The sequence below is a fragment of the Coenobita brevimanus genome, chromosome 46 (genome assembly GCF_032717465.1).
Source record: "Coenobita brevimanus isolate Jiangsu-jjx chromosome 46, ASM3271746v2, whole genome shotgun sequence".
In the NCBI taxonomy this organism is placed as follows: Eukaryota; Metazoa; Arthropoda; class Malacostraca; order Decapoda; family Coenobitidae; genus Coenobita; species Coenobita brevimanus.
In genome coordinates this window covers 43864048-43882004 of record NC_136999.1, presented here as the reverse complement: position 1 = coordinate 43882004, position 17957 = coordinate 43864048, and the positions used below count along the sequence as shown (strand labels likewise).

The 17957-nt window shown below is 41.7% G+C and overlaps 1 protein-coding gene across 1 annotated transcript in view; it reads right to left on the bottom strand.

Annotated features, from left to right (window-relative positions):
• The window catches only part of LOC145398709 (uncharacterized), a 365900-nt gene that overhangs the window by 16706 nt on the left and 331237 nt on the right, over positions 1 to 17957 (bottom strand). Inside the window, exon 6 of the mRNA XM_080271511.1 lies at positions 6729 to 6858. Within this exon, the coding sequence (XP_080127637.1) occupies positions 6729 to 6858 (130 nt within the window). The remainder of the gene's footprint in view (positions 1 to 6728; positions 6859 to 17957) is intronic.

Here is a 17957-nt window from a genome sequence, read left to right as displayed (position 1 = left end):
ATTGGTTTTCAAGCAGTAATAAAGGCATTATAAGCATTGTTTCACTCACTAACTAATCACCATACCTGACCTTTTTTTGCCACATTACCTGATCATTATTTCTGGCTGTTTCTTCTTCTAATGCTATGTAAACATTGTCCTCCACATTGTCATCGATTGGAGAATCACTCTGGCCCTGAATATCTTTACTAGCCAGGTCACTGGTAACAGGTCCTTTGCCAAGACAATGGCATGAGGGGGGGAGGGGGGAGGTTATGCGGTGTAAGGCATTGTCCCTGCTTGCCATCTTGTAGAGGAATAGAGGAAGGTGTCTCGTGTATACATACGAAAAATCACGCGCAAAAATTGAAAATTGTGCAAATTAGGGACCTTGCAATTGCACGACGTACTGGTACGTCGCCGGGACTGGCAAATGCAAATCGTTGCAACGTACCCATACGTCGACGGGAGGGGGCGGGTTAAACAAGAAACATACGAAATGAAACTGACTACAATTATACCATATTTCTTACCAGACATCCACCTTTCTCCATGCGGTATCAATACAGGTAGATAGATAGATAGATAAGCAGATAGAAACAGATAGATATACTGTACTCTGGAGCTGTCTGAGTTATTGAAGGGGTCTGAGTGTAACTAAGGAGTGTGGACTGAGGAGGTCAGAGCCAAGGAACAGAGGTGGACTACTGTGTCAACTTGCCAAGTGCTAGCTGTGAAGTGTAGTAATTTCATTCACTTATATATGAAAGTGAAGGAATAACATTTGTTCTGTAGTAAAATCAGTCTAATATACTAACAATAATAACTGAATCATATTTTTAAATTTTACTATAACTAGATTTTATATATTCTTTACTTTGCACAATTTCCAAAATTCATAGTCACCTACTGTCAGCCAGAATAGAGTGAATAAAGATATAATTGTAGTACGTGAGCAACTAGAGCCCAGTGATTATGAAAAATATCATCCTAAACTAAATATAATCCTTTAATGGTATCCAGAATAAGATGAAGCTGATGCCATGGTATTGGAGTTTGCATTTGCGTTTTTGCATTTGCGGAACTGCACATTTTAAGAATTTTGCAGATTTGCGGTTGCAGAAAGCATGTTCTTTTAGTCTGCGGATGTGTGTTGCTGAACTGAATTTTCATTTGTGGTGCCCACCTCTGGATAGTGGTAGAAGTAGTTGTGGTAGTAGTAGAGTTCTGTTTATTATTTATTATTATGCTTCTGCCGACCTATAGTGGGGTAGGCATTAAGTGACTGGTCTAGCCGTGCATGCGTGAGTCTGTCCATAACACTTTTTTGGACGCAATATTTCCTGAAGCCATTGATAGATTTCCACCAAACTTTTGGCAGCGATGCAATATGAGGAGATAATGTACTGGTTAGCTCAGCTAGTTCAAGGAGTCAAAGGTCAAGGGCAGATAAGGTCCACTTAGTTTATCTTGTAGGTGTGATATTTCCTGAACCCCTCAGCAGATTACAATCAGACATTTGTCACTGATACAGTACGAAGGGACGATGAACTGATTAGATCAGCAAAGTCAAGGGATCAAGGATCAAAGTCAAATGGGATCAATTTAATTTATCCTTGTGGGCATCTGTGCGTGACAATAATGTGGGCACGATATTTCCTGAACCCATGACAGATTTCCACCAAACTTTTGTTAGTGATGCACTGTGGGAAGATGATGAACTTATTAGGACAGCTAGGTCAAGGGGTCAAAGGTCAAGTTCATATGGGGTCAACTTAGTGTATCATTGTAGATGCAATACCTCCTTAACTCTTAAACGATTTCAGCCAAACTTTTGTCAGTGATACAGTTTAAAGGAGCAATGAACTGATAAGTTCAGCAACATCAAGAGGTCAAGGGTCAGGATCATATGGGTGTGGGCAAGATATCTCCTGAACCCCTGATTGGATTTTGATCAAACTCATATCAGTGATACATTATGAAGGGACGATGAACTGATTAGGTCAACAAGGTCAAAATAATAACCAAACGTCAAGGTCCAATGGGGTTGACTTAGTTTTTCTGTAGTCTCATTGCAACCCACAGTGAAGCCTGTCTTGAAGGATGTAAGAAGAGTCCATGCATAGGGATTGGCGGAGGTATACCGAGCAATGCTTTGCATTGACAGCTTGGCACCTGAGATCTTGCTGTTTCTTTTGCTTAATCATCATTATAATTATTATTATTATTATTATTATTATTAGTTATTCTTATTATTATTATTGTTATTATTATTATTATTATTAGGGTACTTTTAGAGTCCATGCCCAAGGATTGGTGGAGGCATACTGAGCAATGCTTTGCACTGACAGCCTGGGGCTTGAGATCTCACTGTTTCTTTTGCTTTATTATTATTATTATTATTATTATTATTATATTACTATTATTGTACATTTATTATTATTATCATTCATTATTATTATAGCTAATAATAACAATAATAATAATAATAATAATAATAATATTATTATTATTATTATTATTATTATTATTATTTTATTATTATTATATTATTATTATTATTATTATTATTAGACCCCTTTGGGGCAGGGGATTTTTTCAAGAATGCTCCCCCAGTATCCCTGCTTGTCGTAAAAGGCGACTAAAAGGGTTGGCAGAGGGTTAGTGCCCCTCCCCGAAAACAACTAACTAAAAATACAAACAATAAGCCTCAGACAAGGACTGACCAAAAGATGACGACCAAGGACCGGACAAAGGACATGGTAATCGGAACATGGAATGTAAGGGGAGTGAATGATGAGGTGAAAGAGAGAGAGATTGTCCAGGTGCTTGAGGGTGCGAAAGTTGATGTATGCGGAATAACTGAAACTAAATGGAGAGGAGAAAGTGTGAGAGAATGGGAGTATGGATGGGGTATATGTGCAGGAGTAGGTGAGAATGAGAGGGCAAAAGAGGGAGTATGTATAGTTGTGAGTAAAAGATGGAAGAGGAGCATAAGAGAGTATGGATCAGTTGGGTCAAGGATTGTGTGGGTAACATTGAAAGTTGGAATACAAATGTAGGCGATTGTGTGTATGTATGTGCCAACGCAAGATCGAGCAAGCAGAGCGAGAGAAGAGTTCTGGACAAATGTGAAAGTGTGCATGGAAAAGTTTGGAAGGAATGAGAGAGTGTTTTTGATCGGTGATATGAATGGTAAAGTAGGGAATGTGAAAGTGGATGGAATAGTTGGTGAGTGGGGTGTGCCTGCTGAGATAGATAAGAATGGCAGTGCGTTAGTGGACATTTGTGCTGGGAGGGGGTTGGTGATAGCCAATACCCTCTTCAGGCACAAAATGATCCACAGGTATACATGGCAAGTGATGAGAAGGGTGGGTGGTGAACTGAATGAAAGGAAGGCAATGACTGATTATGTGTGTGTGGATGAAAGGATGCGAAAATGTGTAATTGATGCATGAGCTTATAGAGGTTGGGGGAGTGGACTTTCTGACCACTACTTGGTGGTGGCCAGAATCAAGATCCAGTTAAGATGGAGAAATAGAAGAAGGGAAGGACGGGAAGAAGGAGTATTTGTAAGGAGAGTGGAAAGGTTACAAGAGGATGAGAAAAAGGCAGAGTATAAGAGAGAAGTGGAAGAACGATTGGGCAAATATGAATTGGAGCAGATGGGGGACATGGAAGGTGTGTGCAGGATATTCACAGAAGAAATATGTGTAGCATGTGATGTGGTGTGTGGGATGAAGAGAAGACGGACGGGGGTGCAAGGAACAGCGTGGTGGACTGAAGAGGTGAGACAGGCTGTGGCACAAAAGAAGAAAGCATACAATGAATGGATGAGAAAAAGGGGCATGGAAGAAGTTGAGAGGCGGAAGAAAGAGTTATATGTAGAAAGAAAGAGAGAGGTGAAAAGATTAGTAAGAGAAAATAAGAAGAGAGTGGATGAGGAATTTGGAAGGAACTTGAGTGTAAAGTGGAGGGATTGTAAGAAAACGTTCTGGAAAGAGGTGAAAAGAGTAAAACAGGTTGGAAGTAAAGTTAGCAGGGGAGTGAAAGATAGTAATGGTAGATTACTAGTGGAGAAGGGAGAAAAAGTGAGCAGGTGGAGAGAACATTTTAAGGAATTGCTGAACATAGAGGATGGAAGTAATGAAAGTATAAGTGGCTGGAGAATAGCTGGGAGAAGGAGGGTGGTGAGAAAACAGGAAGAAATCAGTAGGATAGAAGTTGTGGAAGCAATGAAGAAAGTTAATTTGGTGAAAGCCCATGGAATTGATAGAGTGTGTGGTGAAATGCTGAAGCATGGGGGAGAGATGTAGTAGAATGGATGTGGAAAATGTGCAGATTGGCCTGGGAGGAAGGTAGAGTCCCGGAGGATTGGAAGTCAGGTACAATTATTCCCTTGTACAAAGGAAAAAGGGAAAAAGAAGTGTGTGGTAATCATAGGGACATTTGTCTTCTTAGTATAATAGGAAAAGTGTATGGTAGGATACTTATTGACAGAGTTAGAGAAAGAACAAAGGAATTAGTTGGAGAAGAACAGGGAGGCTTTAGGAAGGGAAGAGGTTGTGTTGATCAGATATTCATTCTCAGTTCTTTAGTGGAAAAGTTTCTAGAGAAGGGAAAGAAGTTGTATGCTGCTTTCATGGATTTGAAGAAAGCATATGACAAGGTGGATAGACAAGGATTGTGGAAAGTATTAAGAATATATGGAGTAGATGGGAAGTTGTTGAATGCTGTGAAGGGTATGTATGATGGTGCTAAGCCTGCAGTGCATGTGGATGGTGAACTGAGTGAATTTTTCTCTTTGAAGGTTGGGTTGAAACAGGGATGTGTCATGTCTCCATGGTTGTTCACTCAGTACATGGATGGGGTAATAAAAGAGGTACAAGGGGTAGTGGATGTTGGAGTGGCCCTGGTGAGAGAGGGTAATGTTTGGAAACTCCCTGTACTGTTGTTTGCAGATTATACTGTGTTGTTGAGTGAAGACGAAGGAGAGCTGCAAAGCTTGGTGGATGAGTTTGGGAGAGTGTGTAAGAAACGGAACCTAAAGGTGAATGTAGGGAAGAGTAAAGTGATGGTCTTTGAGAAAGGTGAAGTCAGTGAATGTACAGCGAGGTTGGATGGTGAGGAATTGGAAAATGTGAGTACGTTTAAGTACTTGGGTAGTGTGATGAGTAAGGATGGAGGTTTGGAGGGTGAAGTGCTTGAAAGGGTACAACAGGGAAGAAAGGTTGCTGGTTCCTTGAAAGCAGTGATAAGAAGCAGGGAAGTGAGCATGGAAGTGAAAAAGTTACTGCATGACAGTATTGTGATACTAACTCTAACGTACGGAAGTGAAGCTTGGACGTTGCTGAAAGGACACGTCAAGAGTGAGAGCAGTGGAAATGAGTTTTTTAAGAGGAGCCTGTGGAGTCATATGGAGAGACAGGCTGACAAATGAGGATGTAAAGGAGCGTTATGGTGTGGATGTGGATGTGATAGGAAGCGTTATGAGGAACACACTGAGGTGGTTTGGCCATGTGGAGAGGATGGAGGGTGAAAGACTGACGAAGAGAGTGTATGTGAGTGAGGTGGAGAGGGCAAGAGGGAGCGGGACGCCGAGGATGAGATGGAGGGATGGGGTGGAGAGGTATATGAGAGATGGGGGTGTGACTTGGGTGCGGGGCAGTGAAATGGCGGGGGACAGGGCGACGTGGAGGCGATTTGTTTGTGGCCCCCCGAACGGGATTGAGGCGTCTGGCAATAGATAGATAGACAGAATAGTAGTAGTAGTAGTAGTAGTATCATTATTATTACTAGTAGTCGCAGTAGTTGTATCATTATTATTTATTCTTATTATTATTATTTTGGTAGGTGGCGGCGCTCACCATCCACTCACTCGATGTAGTGATGCTCTCGGGTGTCTGCCCTTTCCTCTCCTCCATCCTTCTTTCCATCCATCCTCTTCTGTCTTTCCTTCATTCTTTCCTCGTCCTTCTGCCTACACGTGACTTTACACTCCCTCTTCTGTCTTTCTTTCCTTCATTCTTTCCTATTACTTCTGTCTGTGGGTGACTCTACACTGAGTGACAAGCCAAATGGTTTCCTGTACACCAGAAAACCATTTTTAATGCTGGATGGTAACCATATAACCATATTTTGGCGCCTGGTGGTTTACTGGGTAATTACGACACTCCATCGGATTGAACTAGCGATGGTTTATATCCAAGGGATGGTTGGGGTTAATTACTCACGTAATGCCACTCAGGGATGAGTGAGGCTGGTCACTCTCATCTTAAATGTCAGGATCAATCTTGCCTTGCCCTGGGGTCCTACGCTCCTCATGGGGCAACGTTGGATTGGATGATGGGTGGATGGATGGATTATTATTATGACTATTTTATTATTATTATTATTACTACTACTACTACTACTACTATTATTATTTTCAGAGAAGAAAACAAAAGAGGAGTGCACTAGCTTCCCATGTCAATTCTCGTTCCCATTAAGAAATCAAAGGTGAGAGAGAGAGAGAGAGAGAGAGTTGGTCGTAAATATATTCGTGATTTCCGGCCAAAATCCACAGTTACCCAGAGGTTGGTGAGTGACTGAGTATGATTTGGAGGGAAGGCAGCCAGAGGACTGGATGAGGTGGAGGCGATTTGTTAGTACCCACCCCTTACGGAAAAAGGCAACTCTTATTTGATACAGATAGAAAGATAAATATAGATATGCAGTGCTTGACAAACTACACACAGTCTTATAATTACCCAGAGGTTGGCGAGTGAGAGGACAGTAGTGACGGTGATGACCATGGGTGGATTGACACAGGCGGTGGTGTTGGCCAGGGAGTACTTCATCCACTTATTAAATAAACCCGATTCCATCAACGCAAAGGCACTGTAAAGACAATGGATATAAGTCGTAGGAGAGAGAGAGAGAGAGAGAGAGAGAGAGACTCTTTGTTCATATCAATCAAGGAACTTGGTGAGACATTTAACAAGTAACATTGTGGTATGTTGTCTAGTTGAATTCCTAATTGTCAAGTATCATGGGCAAAGCATACATCCTATCTTCGACTGCAGTTCATGTAATGTTGTTTGTTATTTACATAATCACATTATTCAACAAAGATCGGTTCAGTGTGATGTCCATAAATACCATAAAACCCTTGATAGACTCCCTGGCATTTCAGAGACAATGTGATGGCAGATTTACCAGCACAGTGCAGGAGACTAAATAGTGCGTGAAATGTTTGGTACACGTTCATATTGTATCAACGGCGCAAGCGCTGTTTAATTTATGTGTGCGTGGTTTTACCCAGAATTATATAGTTCTCCATGCATTAATGTTTTCTATCCTTTTTTTTTTTTTTTTTTCACTTCCTCAGTTACCAAGGCGTGCTTAGCCACATATTTACATAGTGGTGCTGTGGAGGGGCAACTTCCCAGTGTTACACCTATTCAGCTGGGGAAAAAAAAAAAGCCTCTCAGTCCCATTCCTGTCCCACGAGGGGCAGAATGATGGACTAGAGGAAAACTGCAACTCAACAGCATAATTCAGTCCAGTGGGTGTGATGATGGAAGTAAGCAACGTAAGGGTTTAACGCTTTCGTATGTTTTTATGTTGTACCTTACCTCATGTGGCCATGTGGAGAGGATGGAGAATGAAAGACTGAGAAGGAGAGTGTAAGTGAATGAGGTGGAAGGGGAAAGGGGGATATGGAGACCAAGAATGAAATGTATGGATGATGAGAGAGTGGGGTGTCAATTGGAAAGAGGGCAGTATAATGCAGAGGGCTGGGCAACTGGGAGACGATTTGTTTGTGGCCACCCCTCAGGGGATTAAGACGTCTGGCTATAGATAGATGGATTGGCAGATAGATAGATAGATTGACCTTACCTCATCTGATGGTATCAAGGAGACATGACCCAGCTATGATTATTTTCTTGTCTGTAACTTAAGGATTCCTGTAGTATCAGATCAAGTAGCGAAACACACACACACACACACACACACACACACACACACACACACACACAATCTATATTTGTTAATTTTAGTTTCCATATACGTTTTAATCAACAATATAACTATGCCTTCTCCATGATGGTAAAATTAAGACAAGAAAATTACACCAGGTTCACGTCTAGATGAGCCTCGGGTCACAACAACAACAAAAAGAACAACAAATATATACCGTTGGTGCTGCTACTACTACTACTACCACCACCACACCATCACCACACCACAACCACCACCGTTACTACTACTGCTACTGCTACTGCTATTGCTGTTGCTACTACTACTACTACTACTGATACTGCTGTTGGTACTACTACTACTACAGCTGTTGCTACTACTACTACTGTTACTACTACTACTACTACTACTACTACTACCACCACTACTACCACAACCACCACCACCACCACCACTACTACTACAACAACTACTACTATACTACCACTACTACTACTACTACTACCACTACACCTACCACCAAAAAACAACAAATAAGGAAAATAATAATATACTGCTGCAGCTGCCACTATTACTGCAACTATTACTATTACCACCACCGCCACACCACCTTCACCACCATTACTACTACTACTACTGCTGCTGCTATTTATACTACTACTACAACTACTACCCCGACCACCACCACTATCACTACTACTACTTCTACTATTACGCTGCCGCCGCCGACGATGACGACGACGTTTTTCTAATTTAACCTCCATCCGTTTGGGAATTATATTGTGAAGATCAAAACCAACTTTCTTAATACAGTTCACCATTTATTACTGTTATTACTTTATTTTTCTCATGAACATTACTTATAAAGATATTAATCTGTTGTAATCATTGGTCTTTGCGGCTCCCAACCACAGTAGTTTCGTAATCCATACCCGCCTGAGAGACAGGCCTGAGGGCTGATGGTCTTGTGCCCCTGAGGCATTGTGAATTTTGAGCTTGTAATATGTTAATCTTGAGATTTGGTTCTAGTTATCATGTAGTCGAAGGTAGAAGTTAAAGATGGATACAGGGAGTTGATCTTGATTTATTATCTTCAAAGAAAAGTTTAAGTTGAGCAGTGTATGTATTACACAGGATCGTAATTTACTAGCTAGGTCTCGTTGGATCCCTCTTCTTATTTCCTCTTTTCACAACCTTTTGATTCTGTGGCGAGCCCCTTTCTGACTCTCTAATCCCTCCATTCTTATCTAGGAGGGCTCGTGTCACGTGTATAAGCCGTAGGTAGGGTTTCTAGAAGCTTGCATGTGTCTGTGTGTATGTACCACTTCCGGTGCCCTCTGGCATTCCTTACAGAAATGCAGACACATTTCCTTTGGTCAACTCTCGCTGACACATTTCCTATTCCCACACCTTGGCTGGTGCTCCTATCTACTATCTACCTATTTATCTATCAATCCATCGTGCTATGAGTTATATTATTATAATATGGAGTCCTGACATCGCTCGGTCACGCCAGTTGGCGATCCTCCAACAGCAATTATCATTGACATGTGCTAATCTATTAATACATAACATTGATTATAATATTGTATATAATATTCATGTTAATATTGCAATGATCCAGTAATATTTTAGAAACATAAAACATTTTAAACAAGTTGTTTACATAACTGAACAAATGTACTACAGTTAAAATGATTATAGAATATTGTATGACATTGTAAAATGTGTATGCATAACAGACATATGCATATATGCAAAAAATAGTTCAAAGTTAAGGTTATAGTAAGAGCTATTAATATTTTATACTGAGATACTGATAAGGTATACTTCTATATCATGTGTCTTTCCATAAAAAAAAATAATAATAATAATACATACAAAATATGTACACTTCATTTAGGGGGTTTTACTTGAATCTTTACTCTACCCCCACTAAATACTGACTCCAAGTTTGCAATTCTTGCATGCATTCTGTGTATTGCGAAAAGCACTACTGCAAATATAATAGAGAAGATTATAAAGACAATAGGTGCTGGGCTATACACATAATATGGGTTGACCATACTCAAACTCAAATCTTCCTAGGGCTTCATTGGTTCATTGATTAGTTGCATAGTTTCAAACTTAGGTGAAGTCAACTTAATACTTGTACTCATGTTGAAGTCGATATCAGGTAGAGGGTGGAAATTTTTGTATGTATGATTGAGAATGTCATAGTGATTGATGGTGGATAAAGTGAACATCGATGGTGTAAGTACTGCACAGTAGTCTGGTGCTATGTATAATCCCGATGCTCAAGTATGAGATGGTGGTATATCTGGACAGATTATGTAAACTGATGTGTTATGAGTGAAATACAAAAAACTGTGAGTGTCTGATGCATTGATGGTAAATAAGCTTAGCTGGAGAAAAAGTGAAGTTGCAGTGATTATGAATGTCGTGATTTCTTATGATAGCCATTTCACAAGGGACTGTTCCAGTAGGCTGAAACTTGAAAATGTAAGCAGGACAAAGGTGAACAGCATGTAAGGATGTACAGCACTTTCATTCAATCGTTGATTCACCGGCAAAAGCGACGGTGTTCCATCTTTTGGAGTCCATGATGAGTTCGGTGTCTGTGTCGATGTTGATAATGACCAAAGTGTTATTATTCTTAGAAGGAAAGGGGTGTCTTTGGTATACTGTGAACAGGTCGTCAGTTATGAATGGTACATGAACTACTACTGATGTTGATGTTAGTGTTGCTTATAAATATGGATCATATAACGTGAAATCTCTACCACAAAACAAAGGCTTCAAACTACATTTATGTATGCCCTGGCTAATTATCTGACGTAGCTCATGAACTGGAAGTAGGTCAGTTGTGATCCTACCATTACCAGCATTTGCAATTCCTTGCATAAATGCCCTGTAACGAACTCTAGTGTTATCTAGCTGGAGTATACTTGGTGTCAATATGTTTCGTGATGATGGAGATGTGTTGGAAAAGTGTTATGTTCCCTTCCCTGGCATTTATTTTGCCCACACTCTGGTAACCTATGTTTTCTGCCTTATTTAGGTTTATCACGATTGTCTTCATTGCTGAGTTTTGTCCAGCGACGAATTTGTTTTGATATGTTAGTACCTTAGCTATTTTATTAACCCCTTAAACGCTGCCGTGAACAGTCGCCCCCCCCCCCCGAGTGGCGGGGTTGTATCGCGGTCTGAGCACCTGTAGGAAAATATTAGCCAAAAATCAGAGATTAACCCTAGAACATTATACTTGTTTTGGCAGATAGTACTTACATTCAGCTTTCTCCAGAGACAGGTGTTGAGCCTTCTTGGACTGCCCAAGGACTTGTGGAGACTGGCAAAGTTGGGTAACCAAATCTTCACTTTCACACCTCCAGCAACCCGGTTTCCCCTCTACCACAGCCTCATTCTGTCACAGTAAACTTTATACTACAACGTAAAGGTAGTTAGGAATCCGTATTTGTACAATAAGCACTGAAAATAAGGCTAAAATCAATGGAGCGTACGGCCGACATGCAGCGCGGTGGCGGTCTTCCCGTCACTCAACAAACATTTCCATTTTCACAGCTAAAAACATGTATACTACATTATTTTCAATCATATTACTTCCCAAAAGATCACCGCGGCGCGCTTTTTATTCTGCCTTACGCCTGTCACTTTATTCTCGTTCCTGTCGGCCGCTTGCACTGAGTCAGAAGAGCTAGAACTCGCCATAATGTCTCTTTGAAAGCCTGCGGTAAACTGATGCTAAACAGGGGCAAACCGTGAGAAAAAAAGCTAGTGTTACAACTGGGGAAACAAGCGTTTCCTATTAGCATATACTGCTTGTGAGAGGAGAGCGTAGATTTACAGTTCTGAGCACTCAGAGCGCTGCCATGTATCACAGCCAGGCTGGCAGGGGCCGTGGTGGGGGGGGGGTCGGGGGAAAAACGCGATACTTGGCAACAACGGAGGTCTGTGGTACAAAGGTCAAGTGTGCTAAAAGTAGCTAAAGGGTGGTGGTACTGATTGACAATACCAGCTGGAGCCTGCCTGCCCGCGGTTATTCAAAATTTACTAGAATCGCAAACGCAAAGCTCCGCCGTTATGTCCTTTTTGCCGAGCGTCGCAAACGCGACGATCCGCGTTTAAAGGGTTAAATTTGTTGTTTATTTCTTGAAGGTCTTCCTCTGTAGCCAACCCAAAGATGTTCCCAAGAATTGCACCACCCAGGTCAAACAATCCACGCTTTTGGCGAGTACGTGTGATGTTGTTCGGGTCACTCAATACCTCCGTTCCATGAGATGGGAGATCTTGGATCATGATGAGCATAGTTGACTTCGCCTGTTCTATCTTCCATTTCACTAACTTCACTATTTCATCCACTTTGTGTTATGTGCTTGTGAAACATAGCCTCCTATTATGAAGTCCAGGGTCTTCATGGGTTTGGCGATATTCTCTAGATAAGTGGGTAATTCGTATAAATAATCCAAACTGATTTCAGTACTCAAGACATCTTTTACAATTGACGTCGTGGCCGCTGAAGCTATGAGGCATCCTTACTGTCCTATGTGTTGGAGGTCTAAGTGAGCATATCATCTTGCTATGTAGAGAATTCATGGTATAAGTCTCTTCATCATTACCTACCAATAAAAAAAAAAAAATCTATGAATTTTCTAATATAGTCATGCTATGGTCAATGAAGAGTGATGATGTGCGTTACGGTTGACTAACGCAGAACAATAACTTGCTTGTTATTTCATTTACAGAAGGAGTTTAAATCGATATTTAACCCGCGGCGTCCCGTCGACGTTCTTTAACGTCCACACGTTTTGTCACTGCCAATCCCATCGACGGACATAAACACGAATCAATTGCAAGGTCCCTAATTTGCACAATTGTCAATTTTCGCGAGTGATTTTTGGTATGTATACACGTGACACCTTCCTCTACAAGATACCAGGCAGGGACAATGCCTTACCCATTATGACCTCCTCCTCCCCCCCCTGCATGCCATTGTCTCAGCAATTCACCTGTTATCAGTGACCTGGCCAGTAAAGCCATGTCATGCCACAGTATGAAATTCAGGGCCAGAGTGATTCCCCAATCAATGACAATGTGGAGGACAAAGTTTACATAGCATTAGAGGAAGAAACAGTCAGAACTGATGATCAGGTAATGTGGCAAAAAAGGTCAGGTATGGTGATGAGTTGGTGAGTGAAACAATTCTTATAATGCCTATATTACTGCTTGAAAACCAATATACTCTCATACTACATATAAATTCGTACGAAGTAAATAAATAAATACCGTTTATGAGTGGTGGGAAATAGTTATCCTCCCATAGAACTTGTTTTTTTTGGTGCCAACCTGTTAGAAACCCAGTAAGGTAAGGAGGTACTCCTACCTGTACCTAGTATTTTAAACCTCAGGTGAGCGATTTCTCTATGAATTTTCGATGTTTCCCACCAAAAGCGGAGGTTTGAGCCAAAAAAAAAAAAAAAATCCAAAAATGGTCGGGATTGGGAGGGAGTCAGTGGTGGAAAAGTGTTCAGGATGGGGCGGGTTAAATAATGTAAATGTTGTCCTGTAGATTTTTTTGGGAACAGTTGCACCTATGTTTGTTTGTTTGGTATGTGACCTTTATTTATTTTTTTAATTACTGTTTACTTGATTGGTTTCATGAGTTATGTTTGGTGGTATTCGAGGTTGTATAATTATTGAATAATTCCCTTTAAATTCGTTTTAAATGGTCAATATGAACTTGTTTCTCTTCACCACCTGGCAGTGACCTAATTACAACTTTGTTTTTATGTTAATTTTTTTTTTTTTTTTTTTTTAATGCGAGGAAGAAGGAACCAAAGGCCATGAGCCCGCAGTAACAGTTCCCTCCAAGAGAAAAACAAAATACAATAGAGAGCCAAATTCAAGATCCGATCATTTTGAGATGCCTGGACACACTGCGTTTGAAAGACTGGAGATCATAGGCAGGAGGAAATACAGACAGAGGGAGACAGTTCCAGAGCTGACCTGTTGCATGAATGAAAGACTGGGAGTAACGGTTAACTCTTGCATTAGAGAGTTGGACAGAAAAGGGATGAGAGTTTGCTGCCAGACGGGTGCTACGCGCCCGTCGTAGAGGTGGAGGAATGCAAGCAGACAGTTCAGAGGAGCAGTGACCATTAAAGTAGCGATAGAAAAGAGATAAAGATGCAACAGTGCGGCGAAGAGACAGAGGTTGAAGGGAGTCAGTAAGAGGAGGAGAGTTAATGAGACGAAAAGCCTTTGACTCCACCCTATTGAGAAGAGCTGTATGTGGGGAGCCTCCCCACACATGAGAGTTGTACTCCACACAGGGGCGGATAAAACCCCTGTATAGAGTCAACAATTGTGCAGGGGTAAAGAAAGAGCGGAGTCGGCTTAGCACACCCAATCTCTTGGAAGCAGATTTTACAAGAGATGTAATATGATCTTTCCAAGATAAGTCCCGAGTAAATGAAACCCCAAGCATGTTCAAGGATGATGCAGGATTAATCTGAATATTATTAAACATTAGTGGGTATACCTGTGGAAGATTTTGTCGGGTTGATAGGTGTAAGAACTGAGTCTTAGAAGCATTAAAGACAACCATATTATTTTTACCCCAGTCAGAGATATGAGCCAAGTCAGACATTAGGTGTGCCATAGCCTCATCCCTTGTTTCTTGAAGTAACTGTTGAGATGGACGTTGCGGGAACCGAATGGAAAGGTGAAGGGTGGAGTCATCAGCGTATGAGTGGATAGGGTTAGATGTACAGCTTAGAAGATCATTGATGAATAAAAGGAAGAGAGTTGGTGATAGGACAGAGCCCTTAGGAACACCACTGTTGATAGATCTAGGAGAAGAACGATGGCCGTCTACGACAGCAGCTATAGAACGACCAGAAAGGAAGCTAGCGATGAAGGTACAGATAGAAGGATAGAAACCGTAGGAGGGCAGTTTGGAAATTAAAGATTTATGCCAGACTCGATCGAAAGCCTTTGAGATGTCAAGTGCAATGGCAAAGCTTTCGCCAAAGTCCCGAAAGGAGGATGACCAGGAGTCTGAAAGGTAGGTGAGAAGATCGCCAGTGGAGCGTCCCTGACGGAACCCATACTGACGATCGGAAAGAAGGTTGTGATAGGAAAGATGTCTTAAAATTTTTTTATTAAGAATTGACTCGAAAACTTTTGAAATACAGGACGTTAAAGCAATTGGACGATAGTTGGAGGGTTGGGAGTGGTCACCCTTCTTTGGGACTGGCTGAATGAGAGCAAACTTCCAGCAAGAAGGAAAGGTACAAGTTGACAGACAAAGGCGAAATAGTTTACCTAGGCAGGGTGTAAGCACAGAAGCACAGTTTTTGAGAACAACAGGAGGGACCCCATCAGGCCCATATGCCTTGTTAGTACTGAGGCCAGTAATGGCAGAAAATACATCAACTGAAGAAATTTTAATGTCAGCCATGAGGAAGTCAGAGGGTGAAGTGATGGAGGAACAGCACCGGAATCGTCTAAGGTGGAATTGGAGGAGAAAGTCTGTGCGAAGAGATCTGCTTTATCAGTAGAAGAAATAGCTACAGAACCATCAGAGTAGAAAAGAGGAGGGAAGGATGATGAGGTAAAGTTGTTAGAAAGATTTTTGGCAAGGTGCCAGAAGGAGCGGGAAGAATTCGAGTTGGAGAGTTGAGAGCATTTAGTAAGGATGAAATTATTTTTAGTAGAGCGAAGAACAGACTTAGCACGATTCCGGGCAGAAACGTAAAGATTATGTGATTCAGGGGTGGGTTGGCTCCGGTACCTTTTGTAGGCCTTCTCCTTGTTGCGGACAGCATTAGAACAAGCATGATTAAACCAAGGCTTTCTTGCGTTAGTCAAAGGATATGAGAAAGGAATGTATGCTTCCATGCCCGAGAGAATAACCTCCGTAATGCGCAAGGCACACTCAGATGGCTCACGGCCATGGAAGCAATAATCATTCCAGGGAAAATCAAAGAAGTACTGCCTGAGGGCCTCCCAGTCCGCAGCTCCAAAATGCCAGAGACGACGTTTCCCTGGAGGATCCACAGGCCGTACTGGAGCGATAGGACAGGTTAAGGTAATAAGGTTGTGATCGGAGGAGCCCAACGGAGAGAAAAGATTAACAGAGTAAGCAGAAGGATTAGTTGTGAGGAAGAGGTCAAGTATGTTGGAGCTCTCTCCAAGGCGGTCAGGGATACGGGTAGGGTGCTGTACAAGCTGCTCTAGGTCATTAAGGATAGAAAAGATGTAGGCTTGTTCACCAGGTGGATCCGTGAAAGGAGAGGAGAGCCAAAGGTGGTGGTGAACATTGAAATCTCCAAGAATGGAGATTTCAGAGAAAGGAGAAATGGACAGAATGTGTTCCATCGTAGAAGTAAGATAGTCGAAGAATTTTTGATAGTCAGTAGAATTAGGGGATAAGTAAACAGCACAGATATATTTAGTCAGAGAATGACAGGAAAGCCGAAGCCAGAGAGTGGAGAATTCAGGAGAATCAAGTTCAGGAACACGAGAGCAAGATAAGTCGTTGCGTATGTATACACAACAGCCACCTTTGGCTTTGAAATGAGTATAGAGAAAGTAGGAGGATACAGAAAAGGGTTTGCTGTCAGTTGCCTCAGACAGCTGAGTCTCCGTTAGAAAAAGAAGGTGAGGTTTAGAGGAGAAGAGGTGGTGCTCAACAGAGCGAAAGTTAGATGAAAGGCCGCGAATGTTGCAGAAATGAAGAAGAAGAGAGTCAGACAGTGGTTCCAGGCACCTCGAGTCGTCACCGGGAGAGGGGCAGATGGCGGGGGCATTTATGGTCCCCCCCCCTGGGGACTCCGAGGCTAGGTGAATTGACGCCATTTTGGTAAATTTTGAATAGGAAGTGTAGTGTGTACTGTGCATGTAGTTTGGTGAAGATAGATAGAGAAATTTGTACTGGAGAGCATGCTGGCCTACTCTCTGTGTAACTGAGACACTGAAAAAGTTCAGCAAAGGAGGATGGTCAGGAACTAGTCCTGAGGGCTGATGAAACGGGAGCTCCAGCACTCCCTGTCATCAGCTTTCCATCCACCTCGGGAGTACTGCCCTGCTCGACTGGTGCTACAGTCTACTCCACACTCTGTATGGGCCCTCAAATTTCGGGGATAATTTATTGTCTCTCCTGTGAATGACACCATAGACATTGTCTCCTAAGCTGATAGGAGATTCTTTTGCCTTTTTATAAAATGCCTCCGTCATTTCCTCCTTAGACACTGATAATTGTTTTTTCACTATTTTATGCATGACCAGGAATTCACGTAAACGGAGTTAAGGGTAATTATTGTAGTTGTATATGGGCAGATTTTCACCTTCTAGATTTTCATGTGGTAATTTTTTTTTATCTATCCCATATATAAGTATTCCCTTGTACGAGGGAAAAGGGGACAAAGAAGTGTGGTAATCATAGGGGCATTTGTCTTCTTAATGTGATAGGAAAAGTGTATGGTAGGATACTTCTTGACAGAGTTAGGGAAATAACAGAGGAATTAGTTGGAGAAGATCAGGGATGTTTTAGGAAGGGAAGAGGTTGTGTAGATCAGACAGTCATTCATAGATCTTTAGTGGAAAAGTTTCTAGAGAAGGGAAAGAAGTTCCATGCGACCTTCATGGATTTGGAGAAGCATATGACAGGGTGGATAGACAAGGATTGTGGAAAGTATTAAGAATATATGGAGTAGATGGGAAGTTGTTGAATGCTATGAAGAGTATGTATGATGGTGCTAAGGCTGCAGTGCGTGTGGATGGTGAACTAAGTGAGTTTTTCTCTTTGAAGGTTGAGTTGAAACAGGGATGTGTCATGTCTCCATGGTTGTTCAATTTGTACATGGATGGGGTAATAAAAGAGATACAGGGTAGGGCAGTTGATGTTGGAGTGGCCCTAGTGAGAAAGGGTAGCGTTTGGAAACTCCCTCTACTATTGTTTGCAGATGATACTGTGTTGCTAAGTGAAGACGAAG